The 13252-nt window shown below is 38.8% G+C and overlaps 1 protein-coding gene across 2 annotated transcripts in view; it reads right to left on the bottom strand.

Annotated features, from left to right (window-relative positions):
• The window catches only part of PIK3CA (phosphatidylinositol-4,5-bisphosphate 3-kinase catalytic subunit alpha), a 40369-nt gene that overhangs the window by 23473 nt on the left and 3644 nt on the right, over positions 1-13252 (bottom strand). Inside the window, exons 2-6 of one of the 2 annotated variants that reach the window (XM_042881081.1) lie at positions 7125-7265; positions 6821-7027; positions 5914-6062; positions 2227-2641; positions 536-745 (exon numbers count right to left, since the gene is read on the bottom strand). In XM_042881081.1, the coding sequence (XP_042737015.1) occupies positions 536-745; positions 2227-2578 (562 nt within the window). In that variant the 5' untranslated portion in view covers positions 2579-2641; positions 5914-6062; positions 6821-7027; positions 7125-7265. The remainder of the gene's footprint in view (positions 1-535; positions 746-2226; positions 2642-5913; positions 6063-6820; positions 7028-7124; positions 7266-13252) is intronic. The other variant, XM_042881082.1, reaches the window with a different exon arrangement.

Genomic DNA, 13252 nt, shown 5'->3' with positions numbered 1-13252 from the left:
ACTACTACAAGATGACAAAAACAAGATTCATAGCCCAATCCAAGAGAGGATTGATAACTTCTGCGAGGAACTAGATGCCTTAAGCTTATTTATGATTCAAGTGTAAATTCAAACTTTTATACCTTAGGATTAAGAATTTTACATCAAATACTACAAATGTTACATCAAATACTACTGACAATTCATAGAATCACAGAATCATAAAATGTCTGGGTTGGAAGGGACCTCAGGGACCAACCTCCAACCCCATTGCTACAGGCAGGGCCACCAACCTCCATATCTAACATTCAGCCTTCAAAAGAAAACAGTAGTAACTGTTCCATGAAATTACTAGAATAGCAAAAAAGTTACTTTAAAGTTTTGCTGCCTGCCTTTTGAACCTACATTCTATTAAGCAAGTTTTTCTGAACAACTCAGGGTTATGATACAGCTGCAGTGTATCAGATATACTACACAAATTTGCTTAAGTCACCAGTTGTGGTTTTTGATTTCAATCACAGAAAAATATTGTGCCTACAGTAAATATTTATCTTACCTTTATCTAGTTTATTGTATATGTGCTTGGGTAGCTCAGGTGAAGACTCTACATTTGGAGGACAGACATACAATGCTCTACTGTGCGGAGCATTGGCATCTCGAAGATCTACTGCTTCTTTACAAACATTAAGAATATTTCTTCTGAAATCTTGTACTTCAGGATCCTTAACCATGTCAAACTCACAGATGGGCATGCCAATAGCAAAACCTACAATGTTGCAGAAGCATGGAAAAATAATTACAACAGATAACTAAATTAAACTAAAGATTCCTTCTACCACTGCTTGAAAAAAATACATTTAAAGCAAAATACAACCTACAATATTTGTGTTAACCACTGGCTTCCACTTCATATACAAATTGATTTTATGTCATTCAAGAACAAAGCAGTAATCACAAAAAAGGTTAGAAGCCTGATACATTTTCACTGAAAATCCTGCAAACCTCAAATTACCACTTTCATTGCTAATAACTCTCAGGGAGGAAAAGAATCAGTAATCAACTTTTTTGAAGTCAGCAAATAAAGTTTTTTGAGTGGACCACAAGAGCTGTGGTGCCTGATTTTCTCTAAAACTCTGACAGGATCACTGATAACTATTAGAGCCATAATCAGCTTTGCTTACAACTCAATGACAGGTCTTCACATTTTTTTGTGAGCTCCCATAGCAGCCTAAGAAATAATGAACTTAACTCTTGGGCAAAGATTTGCGTATTCCTCTCAACTCTTCAGTCTCAAGTCTAACTACATTTGTTTTCATTAGATTACATTCCTAATGAGTGATTCATGCATGAATGCTCAAATTTGAAAACTTTCACTTTTATCTCCACACATAGTCAGGTAGCCACTACTCTCCCTGAGTTCTGACCAGGCTATGTTTCACAAAACAGAAATCTACCCATGATGCATTTACAATTATTAGATAATTTAACAATTAGGAGCACCCCAGAACAAGTATTTCCAGTTGATAAGTCTCTACCACTGCAGCATACACCTGTTAGAAACTAAGAAAGGCAGTATCCTTGCACTAACTGAATGTAGATACTTAACCTAGATACCAAAACACATGCTAGTTCTCCTGTGCCTCCTGGATAATGGACAAGTTCTGGGCTTCCCCAGAAATGATTCAAAACAATGTACTCAGGTGTTTTTATCATGATCCTTCCCACACCTACTAATGCTCTGTCTGAAAGGGAAAGGGGGAAGAAAAACACCTTGTTTCTCAGATTTTGCACTCTAAGCAAGACAAAGCAGTATTAAAAACTGTACCACTGCAAATGTAGCTAAATATTTGCAGTCAAACCCTCCTGTACCTTTCCTTAGTTATCACTGTTCCGTAGAATTCAAAACAAATCAAGATCTGCTTCCCAAATAAAACAAGTACAAAAAGGCTTTGCTCTGTACTAATATGAAATCCTGCTAACTGGTGACTACCAAAAATATGCACTGCTAACCTATATACAATTGTATATATATAAATATACATGTGTGAATGAAATAAAGAATAGTTTTACAAATATTGGCTTAACTATGATCAACATGTTGGGACATTTGGTGCAACAACTCTGAAATGTAATCTTTGATAGACGAAGCAAAAGGTAACAAATACAGCACATTGATTCTAGTGTTCTATTTTGAAGAGGAGAAACCAGTTAAGCAGATTAGCTATGTTTAAATACAGATAATCTCACCTATTTCTCTGTTAAGTATCTTTTCTTCTCTGTTACCTACTGGTTCAATGACTTTTAGGAAAGGCTGAAATAGCCGCAGGTCACAAAGTCTCCGTGTTTCATCAAAAAATTCTTCTCTTTCTGCTTCTTGTGTAACACTTACAAAAATGTAAGAAGATTCATCTTGAAGGAGCTGATAGAGAGGGTATTTTCTTGCTTCTTTAAAAAGTTCATGTTTGATAGTTAGTAATGTAGCCTCACGGAGGCATTCTAGAGTCACTATCATTCCGTTTGGGAGAAGACACTCCACAAGGATCCTCGGGGGCATCAAGTGGATGCCCCATAGTTCACCAGATGATGGTCGGGGCGGCATTTTTAAGTCTTTCAATAATTCTGTACTTGAAGTTTTTCAAGCAGTGATTCGTATGAGTTAAACCTACATAAAAATCAGAGATTTAAACATTAGTATTTTAAATACAAACATCAGAATGAATTTCAGATCAAAGCTTTTCAAACATTTCTTATAGTCACAGACATATACTTTGAGGTCATCATATGTTACTCAGATCTCAAACAGTGCATTACTAATAATCTCATTAAATTCAGCATTTGTATTATGAAAAATTCCTTATAAGAAAAGGCAATACCAGACTCCTAAATAACAGTCCATTATGCTCCCTCCCTTAGCCAAGTGTCCTGACAGCACAGGGCTAGGAAACTACTAGGCTATTATTCCAAAAGCCACACGCTACATATGTATGCACATAAAAAATAATCACGACCCCCCTATTCTTCAGTACTTCTTTTCTGAAATGTTTTCTCCTGAATTATGGCCACTTTTACCGCACTGCAGTTCTTAAGATGCAGAAGAACAAGAATATTTTCCCAAATGCACTGCTTCCTAAGTAACACTCAGCAGGAATAGGGTTTCTTTTTCCTTCCTTCCCCTCCTTTGTAGTTGCAGTTTGGACTTTTAAAATTATCAGCAAAGCATACTAAAGGGACACTGCAGGTTTAGAAAAATGCTTTTCCACTAACACTTCATACGTATTTAAAAGGACTAAGGGACTATGCTACTGACTTCTTAAAGAAGCTGTTTTCCTTGTCATTGTAATGGTCTCAGCAAAGCAGATGCTGAAATGGAAAGTTCTAAGCACACTCACAGTGTATTTGAAGAGTCAAACCAGGAAAGCTTTCAATTACAAAACATTACAAATGAACCCTGATAGAACCATTCAGAGCAACTTGAAAAACCATGAATTACTGCTAACTCAGCCTACAAATAAAAAGAAATACTGAGAAGGTTCAATGGCATCTTGTTTTTTTAATCAGGTAAAGCATAAGCAAGACACTATCTAAAATAATATGTTTTTATCTACACTTCTTAATTACAAGCATAGGTAAAAAGCACATTACCGTTAAGGTATATACCAGCATTAAAATACCAAGCAAGAATATGCAGTCGTAAGAACTTTTCTGTCCACATACACAAACAACAATAATATAGGTGGACCACAATCAAGTTAAGTATTCACAACACAGGCTGAGTTTCTACCAGCAGGTCTTTTAAGTTTGGTGCCACAACCCTGGTTGGGCCTTTCTGAACTGATGGTCACAAGGGCCCATCTATTCGCTGCCCAAGGCAGGTGTTCTCATTCTACATCATGCTGGCACCCACACTCCCCAAGCCGGCTCCTTGCAGGCTCAGCTGGATTAAAATGGCAAAGAACTACTCACTCTGCCCCTCTTGGTTTAGTTTCCACTGTTTGAACTGCCTTACTGAGAGACAGAGGTGAACACCGGGATCTATGCAGGGCAGAAAGCACTACTGCAGCAGTGCTGAGCTAACTCTCCTTCAGAAGTGATGGTTTCATTGCCAACCTTCCCTCCCTCCCCACCAATAATTGCCAACAAAGAAACTGAGGCAAAACTGTGAAACACACGCACATATTGAATCCTTCTGTACATCATGTTTTCAAAAGAAATGTAAACTTTTGGCTTTTGAGAAGATTATAAAGTGAAGTGCCAGCTCAAGATCGTTTCTTTTAAAAGCTTGAAAATGGACCAAAAAGCACAGCCCAAATATCTACACTGCCTTTAAGAGCAACTGCCCCAGAAGAGCAGCTTTTGTTTTAAATTGGGTAACAGACGTGCTGGGTCTGTGTGTAGTCGCTGTGTGCACATTCACTTGTGCATGTAAGCACGCCTCCAGGGTTTGGATTTGGAAAGCAAAAACATAAACAGAAACAGTTTTGAAGTACAGTTGGCAGCTTGCATTGCTGTGTACACTCCATATCTGGAAGGCTGCCTGGAATAAAGAGAATCAATTATGTTCTTCGACAGTCAAAGTATAATTTTCAGAGAATTCTGAAGTGATGTTATTTAGATCCAAGTAAGGCTCCATGCAAGCACTTCAAATGAACACTGCACCACCACACCTGCAATCCAAAAATACCTAAAACCTTGCTCCTGAGCCAAAAGCTTTGTCAGAAAAGAAAAGCTTGAAGGCATCAGCAGATCAGACCGCGGCCTTTTGAACTCATTACCGCCTTCCTGATGTGTTAAGCATCTTCTCCATCGCTAACCTTGCTAAGCTACTGACCTAACAGATTGAATTTTAAAACTCAATTCAAAAATAATCACTATATATGGAGGAAGGAAGAGGGAAGTTCATCAGCAGATTTCCCAAAATACTTATTTATACTCGCTTGATACATTTATCATGCTGATTTATATGATCTACTTTCTTATATGATACAGTGGAACTACAAAATTTAGTTAAAGGAATTCTAAGACACAGGCCTTCAAAATATGTTTCGGATGAACTCCAGTATGGTGGAGTTTTACCACCACACAATAGTGAATCATGCAGAACTGAGACAGCACAGTTAACTGAACTTCATTCTGTTGACTGTTTTATTCAGTTGCAGGCTACAGTTAGCTTTCTAATGCCTTCTCCATGACATACAAGTATGTTAACTCTGAAAATATTTACCAGACACTGAAGTTTGCTGCTACTACTTCTGAGAATTCCTTCCCTCTGAGGAATGGAGGTCAGTGGAGGAAAAATTCAGTAAGAGCTGTACCACACCCCAGTTAACAGAGGTTCCTAACCATAACACGTTCTGTGTTCGTAACATATACAGACTTAGCTTGGGACAAATGAACTCTAGTCAAAAATGCCCATATATTTTTCCTAAAGACATCTGAGCCTACTGCAGCTGTTACAGCCACACTATCACATAAAAACCTCGTGCATCTACAGCCCAGTAGGACACCCTGGCAGTGCTTTTTCCACTGCAAGCATTTTTGCACACAGCATTTTGTCAGAAGACTCTCAAGAGTCTTCTGCTGGTCTCAGTTCTATGCTAAAAAGGACTGTTATCCTTCAGTACAAATGGAATCCACATCATAAAAAACAGCAAATGACAACAGAGAAGTGATCTTGCATGAACTCCTCTATTAGAAAATCCAGACAACCTTCTTGCTAGGAGAACACTGATTTTTACAGATTAGATTAATTTTCACTGCAGAGACTGTCCACAGATATTCTACTAACTTCAGGTGGATGACAATATTTGGCTATTAAGTAACATGGGTTAACACCATTTTCTTCCCTGTTTTGTAAATTTCCTGTGGAATGGCTCTCTAAAGAGAGGAGCATCACCTAACATTAACACGTGTTTTATAAAGCAGATAAAGACTCACCATGCAAGTCTGTGGGCCAGTCCAGCAAAAAAATCTAAATCATTTTATTCACTTTAGGAGACTTATTCTGTCATCCACCAGCACCTTGTACTACTCTTCAGGCTTTGCAAGTAGGAAGTTCTCCTATTACGTACCACCTAATAAAAAAGCTAGCAAATACAGAGGGAAGAATCAAAAATGAGCTGTACAGAAACACCACATCAAAGGCATAAAACATGTGAGGCTTATGCAAAAAGATATGCATTCCAGTAACTGAAAGAGGACTGAATAATTTTGCATTGCTGTAAACATCAGCTAGTGTTTCAAAATCAATTCAGAAAGGCAGACTAAACACTCAATACAATTTTATCAGTCCGTACTTGAGACTGAATTAATCATTCTGACTTCTACACTTCAGTTGAAGACCACTGGTAAGACAAACCTCATTACATGGCTGTCATAAACAGGATGCAGTAATGTTTTATAATAATTTGCACTATCATCAGTATCAAAAAGTTGTTCAATAAGATGGCTATGTAAATTTTATTTCTTTGCCAGCTGGAAGTATCTTCTAGACTTTTTTTTCCCCCTTTTGTCATCTAAGGAAAAAAAGGAATCTGCTCATTAAGCAATCCAACTATGTTTATAGATTCCAATTTACTACACAGTTGTGAGTTCTATGTTCTGTTCCAAACCAGTAGAAGAACAAAGCTTTAGCTATTTCCCCACAGTTTTTCTGTTTGTTTTTTAGAAAAAAAGATTCTATGGAATCCCCAAAACTAACATCATGAAAAAGAAGTTGTGTGGCAAAAGTAACATTTTCGAGAACACCAACAAATCTACGTTCCATTTTGTTCCCAAAATCTCAAACTTTCAAGACCAAAATATTTTATTCTCATCTTTAGAGAACAGCTACTCCAGTGCTTACCATGAAGAAAACTGGGCCGGGCTGCTTGCCTAATTCTGCTGCTGTCCCAACCTGATGTGTGGTGATGGTGAGGCTGCCTCCGACGAGATATTTTCAGTCCCGTCCTTTTGTTCTTCCTGCTTGCCAAGCTGGCACTTCTCCAAAATCCAGGAAGACAAAGATGTCTGAAACTCCTCTATGACAACACTGTTACACACAGTAGCAGCGCTGCTTTGTTCATAACAGAAAGCAAGAGAAGACTGATGTAATGCAAGTAAATGAGTGTGAATTTCTTCTGTATTATTTACGTATGTGAATTTCTTACGTATTATTTTTGTCTTTATCCTTCCACAGAAGAGGCGCAAATACGCAGAATTTCTTATCTGATCACAAACAGCAGCTCAAGGGAAACAACGTGCAGAGGGATCTAACAACCAAAAACATCTTCCCAGCGTTTTGTTTCCTTCTGAAACAGAGAAGCAACGATATCAGTGTTAGCTGCAATTACCTACTTCTCTCCCCTTACCCCCAAGCAGCACCTCTGCATTGTTCTACACCAAGCTAGAAAAATTAACATTACTGCTGGTATTTGTAGAATTACAGCACAGAAGAAATACAAGGTCATTCTCTACTGTGAAGAGGAAATCTCACTAAGACTCTGCTTTAGTTTAGTTACATATGAGAAGATAGGCTTTATTAGATGTTTCTTTAAAGTTCTCTTGCATGCAGCTATCTTTTCATTTCTGAATCTAATATCCTTGGGTTCTGGTTGTAGTGACATTCAGACACTGTAAGTAATACCAATGATGAGATCATCCAGGAAAAAAAAGGAACTCACTACAAAGCATTGCTGGGCCATTCTGAAAAATTACTCGAGAATGATATAGGATCAGATATCAGAAGAAAGAACCCAAGATGAACAGTTGTTTTTTCATTTGCCTGGTTTTAAAAAAGCCCAAAGTATTACTACTTTTTTTTTTTCCTGTAAGAAAAATAAAACACCTTCATAAATCCTAGGGTTTTGGCATCACATTATTTCTATCCCCCCTTGAGCAGCCTCCCCCAGCCATGCATGCACACTGTTTACAGCATCACTATCTGGGAGCCATGAAAACAAGATGACAGGAAAGAAGCATTTGCAAGTTGCTGGTGACCTCTGCAACTCCCACCATGACAGTGCTTTTTCCCTAGGGAGCCTGTGACATACCAAGAGCACAGCATCTGTCCTAGAACATTTTCTTCCAGTTTAAGGCAGATTTCTTTTCCTTTGTTAAAGAAAGCCTGGAATTAAGACTTTTTAGTTCCAAGTCATTCAAGAATTCCATTTCTAGCTTTACCTCAAAGGATCTTGTATTTATAGAGGACCCACGGTCACACAGCAGTGAAGAACTAGTGAGGCAATGCATCTTCTCTTTCTGCTTCCTTCATGTACTTATTACTCACTGCTTCATGGCTGGGGGAGCAGTGGGATGGGAAGAACTCCCATCTGAGTGCTGGGATCAGAGCCGTGCTGTCAGGGTCAGCTGTGTGCTGGAGCCCAGGGAGCAGCACCCATGCTCTTCTGAGCTGTTTAAGCCAAAAGCCTTGAAGTTAGGCAGTAAAAAACAGAGCAACGAGTCACTTTGTACCACCAGTAGAAATAAGGCTTTCCTTTACTGTTTAAAAATAATCTATTTTGTGTGGGTGACAAGCATTCCTTACAAGAACTTCAGAGAGAATGCAAAGTAAAAGCACCTCTCTGTTCCTTGCTACAAACACCCAGAGCTTCAATTTCAGTTTATGTATGCAGAAGTCTTTTTTTTTTTGGAAATCAGTACAGAGCAACATCAAGAGAACTGGACAGACTCTTCCGAGTCACTGGGCTACATAGTAACAAATACTAGCACATATATGTACACACAGAAATACAAAATTCCACCTTAAATAATGCTGTTTGCTTTTCTTTCTGCTTCTTCCCATCCTCCCACCTTCCCGGGCTATTTGGAACCCAGACAGTAAACAGAATCCGTACAAACAGGAAGTGCTGGCACACAGACAAGGACAAGGAGCAGCAGAGCGAGCCCAGGTGCTGCACACTCCCTCCAGCCGAGCCCTCACCTAACGCCTGACTTTTAGAAGTAATTCCCTTTGCTGCAGCAAGATGAACCTCTAGTTCTGTTGAAAAAGAACTGCCCCCGCCTAGAAGGGCAGCGAAAGAAATAGTGACACTGGAGGCACCGCAGTCCTCAGACCTGCCATTCTGCTACAAGCAAAAGTAACAGCGGAGTCAGTCAGCAACTCACCCTATCAGCTCATTTGGAAATGCATGTTCCTACAAAAACTGGGCTGAGATAAGAACTTCTGTTTATGAATTTTAATTTACCTTTTCTCAGCAGAGGCACCCCATCAGCCCTTCCTCTCTAAGTAGAAGCTGAAAAAGCCAAACTCAATGTTGAGTTGTGACATATCATATACTATTCACATAACATTTCTTAGAACCAAGGCTGAAAGCAACAGTAAATAGAGATAAAAGGTTTCTGCTACACTGAAAGAATTGCTCCAGACCCCGAACACAGCTCATGTGTAAAATAAATAGGTTTTGAGGTGGCAGTGTTTCTGCAAACCGTGCAGATTTTCTGAAGTTAAATATAGGGGAATGAATGGGAGCACAGAAGCTTCTGTTTTGTAATCCAAATATAAGTTAGGTTTCCTCTTCTTCTACCTTCACCACCACAGCCACGCACTTGCAGAAGCATAGGCTTAGTTTCTGTAGACTTAATGGCTTCCTTTAACAACAAGCATTGTTTGCAAGTAACAAATCAACAGAAGATGGGATGAAGCTTTACTTCTGAGAGAGCTTTTACAAAGAACTGTGTGCCTCAGCAAAAGCCACTGGAGTTCTTGTTGTTGTTGTTGCTTTAAGCTTCTATACTAAAAACAAAACCTCCGCACATTTTCCACTGAGTTATTTCCTAACTTTTTAAAGCCATTTGTGGAAAGTTCATGACGGAATTAACACAAAGGCACAGCTCCCTAAGTGAGACATCTCAATTCTGCAGCTAAACTTTCTTGCTCTACAAAGGGCAGACAGTAACACAGTCCTCAGCACACTGTCCTACACAGACACAGAGCTGTAGAATAAGACAGCAGGCAAACCTATGCAGATCCTTGAGAACCCTTCCCTGCAGAAACTGCTGCCTGCTTCTTCACCAGCTACCACCCCAGAAGAGTACAATGGCTTTTTGAGAATCAGTTGAAAATAATAAACACTACTGACCGGTTTTGTATCACAAACAAGTTCATTGGAGAGTAACTAAATATTTGTTTAGCCATAAACAACAGCTCTGCTAATAGGTAAGGAGCAGGAACTTTCTGTAGAGGATTACTGATGGATCTTTGCTCACCACACCAGCAGATGGGGACTATTGGTACTTACCCACACACAGAGTGGCACAGCAAGACGCTGTTCAGCTGTGAAACATTTTAACACCAATCTCTTCTCCTGTGGGGCTTCACCTGTGCCCCTAAAGCTCATAGGTTGCTTAGGTGCACTGCACCTACATGTGTCAGAAGATGGAGGAGGGAGTCTCTATCTGAGGCAACTCTTTTGACATAATTACTGATTTTGTAAGTACATTTGCTTGCTTTATTTAAGCTGGAAATAAACCCAAAGTTTCTGTGAAGCCTGAAGGAGCACAGGTTCATCCTTGTTCAAACCATCAATGATGCTTGAATAAGACTTCTCTCTGCACTTCCACATTGAGCTCCAAGGTAACAATTATGATTCCTCAGACAGTAACATATTTGCATTTGTTTGTTTGCTCTTCCTGAACATATGACTCATGTTGACTATGTTGTCATTAGTCCTTGCCTGCTTCAGCCTGAAGTATGAGAACAGCTATGGTTAACTGCAACAAAGGGTTCTTCAGCCTGTTTTGATCAAATTTTCATCATTTCTGTATGCATCTGTAAGAAACATCTGCTTTGCAAACCTTGTGTTCTGCAAAGAAGCACTGCTGAGACACTGCGCTTGTTAGTGCATCTCCTTCTCCTATGCACCAAGCTGCTACCCGCATTGTTTCTCTAATGAGGTCAGGATACCACCCATTCATGTTTACTACATCTGAAAGAAACTGCTAATATTTGCCTCAATAGATACGTACAAATAACAGGAACTTTCCCAAGAAGTGACATGAACTCAGAGGCATTTGAACAGTAAATACCACCAACTTCTCTGCAACAATTTCAAGACTTCTCAACTCTCCTGCTTGGAAGGTCACTTTCACATCCATAACAGATTAAATGCTTTGACACTACAGCATGTGTTGCCTATCAGTACAATCAGAACTCTGTTAAAAGGGATACATTACAGTGACAGAACTTCCTTTTAGAAAAAAAAAAAAAAAAAAAAAAAAAAACCTAGTGAAGATTAAGCTTGTGTGATGTCCTGTTCTACCCCAAGGTTAAGTATCCTACATTTAATTTCAGTCCACAAAAAAACACCAATTAGGGAAGAGGAACCATATTGCAAGTTACCTAAATCATGGCTCACACACCAGGGCATCAAGACAACATGAAGCTGTTGTAATGATGGTTACACATCTCAAATCACCTTGCAATTGCTTGTGATATCATTCTGTCTGCTGATATACAGTAAAGGGTTTGGAAAAGAGGTGGTGAAAGAAGAGCTGAAGAGCTGGGTTGCAAAATAATTTGACAACGCATTTAAGCAAAGCCTCCAGAGTCAGGAATAGGTTTTGCTCTCCTCTTCAGGTAGTTTTCTTGCCTCCCAGTTCACATTTACATCCTTTACCTCTAGTTAGCAGTTATGCCATCTTCCTCAACACGTCAAAACATTCCAAGCTGGAGACCTAAATCAAGGGAGCACTGCTGAGCAGTGATAACTACCTGAGTGCTTCATCCTCCATTTCAGAGCAAGATGAAGAGGAATATAACTTAAGAGAATTTTACTAAAAAGCAGAATAATTAAACTTCACCTACTCAATTAAAATGCTGGTGTCCACTTTAAATGCTTCATTTTAGCTAAATACCATGTAAAAAAGAAATCACAACTGGTTAAGTGTATCCTCTACAGCAACAGCATCTCAGATAGATGCTAAAAGTTTTCTTGGGAAAACCACTTTGATTCTACAAAAAGTGCTCTTCAGTAGTACCTGACATTGAAATGGAAGATTGTACAGAATTGACAGAACAAAATGCAGTAAATTAATTGCTTTCCTTCCACCAGTGAAGACTGTCTTCACAAACTGGCAAGCAGAACTGGATGTTCAGCATCTGCATCAACTCAGAACCCAGTAGTTTTCACTCTCCATTATTAAAATCCAGCAGTAGCATTTGCTGGTAACTGCGTTCAGATTGGGAACATAAACACAAAAATGAAGAATAAGTGGTATATTTTATAGTCTAAGCATTTTAATGACCACAACGTACTTATTTTAGAATACTATTTGGAATGGAAGTATTTACTTCCTTTCCCAAAGGGAGGTTTATCTAGAAACTTCTTAAGTTAATATAATCAACATTAATTTTTTTATTTTTTTTTAAGCTATGCCTGTAGTCAAGAGTTCAGTTAATGCTTTCCAGCCTTAATAAAAAGTTACTTAATAGCACAAGCACCAAAGCTGCCTAACAACATATCTCACCACAGAAAGTATTTTCATAAAATCTGAGAATCAATTTATTACCACTTTACTTGCGTGGTAAAGCAGTCCTTACTCCCTGCTCATTATTCCTTTCTTTGTGCCTGTACCTGCAGATGTTTTGTGCTTAGCTTGCCTGCATCTCTGCAGCAATCAGCATCATTGCTTTTCTAGAAAGGCAGAGGCTTAAGTCCCAGGGCACAGAAATTTTGTTCTGTTATACTTGAATTAGAAAACAGGCAGGTATTTCTATTTGTGGTTAATTCATCTCAGATGAAATGCTGACTCTCAAACATTTCAGACCTGCTCAAGGCTTCTTGCATTTTGAAGATGTTCAAGAACTGCCTTTTTTTTTTTTTTTTAATTGACTACTAGTATTTTGAAGACCAACCTAGGTTGCTCTGTTGAAGAAAACCAGCAGAGCTATTGCCCATCACAAGGGCTCTCTGCTAAGCAGTCAAGACATTTGCCAGACAACTGGGATCCTAACAGGTACCCTGTGCTTCTGAAAGGATCACAATTCAAGTAAACAGTGCGAGTTAAAATCTGGGAAGAGTCTTTGGAAGAGTACGAGGTATTATCTCCATTAGCTACCTCAAGTACTAGCACAAGACTGACTAGCCTGCACATTAAACGATTAGTATGGAAAAAAGTTGAGTTTTAGCACATATGTATATCTTTTGAAATACAGTGCAGTCTAGGAGGCAACCTTCCAGTCCCTTTTCCTTTCTTTTCTGCTTGGACTTGTAAAGAAACATGTTGTATGTGTATTATTTTTCATCTCTTTGCCTTAGAAAAGGGCCATAATGTACAG

The sequence above is a fragment of the Lagopus leucura genome, unplaced genomic scaffold (assembly GCF_019238085.1).
Source record: "Lagopus leucura isolate 7727_CA_CO unplaced genomic scaffold, USGS_WTPT01 Super-Scaffold_100029, whole genome shotgun sequence".
NCBI lineage: Eukaryota > Metazoa > Chordata > Aves > Galliformes > Phasianidae > Lagopus > Lagopus leucura.
The sequence above is the reverse complement of the archived record's forward strand: the minus strand, read 5'-3'. Positions and strand labels throughout refer to the sequence as shown.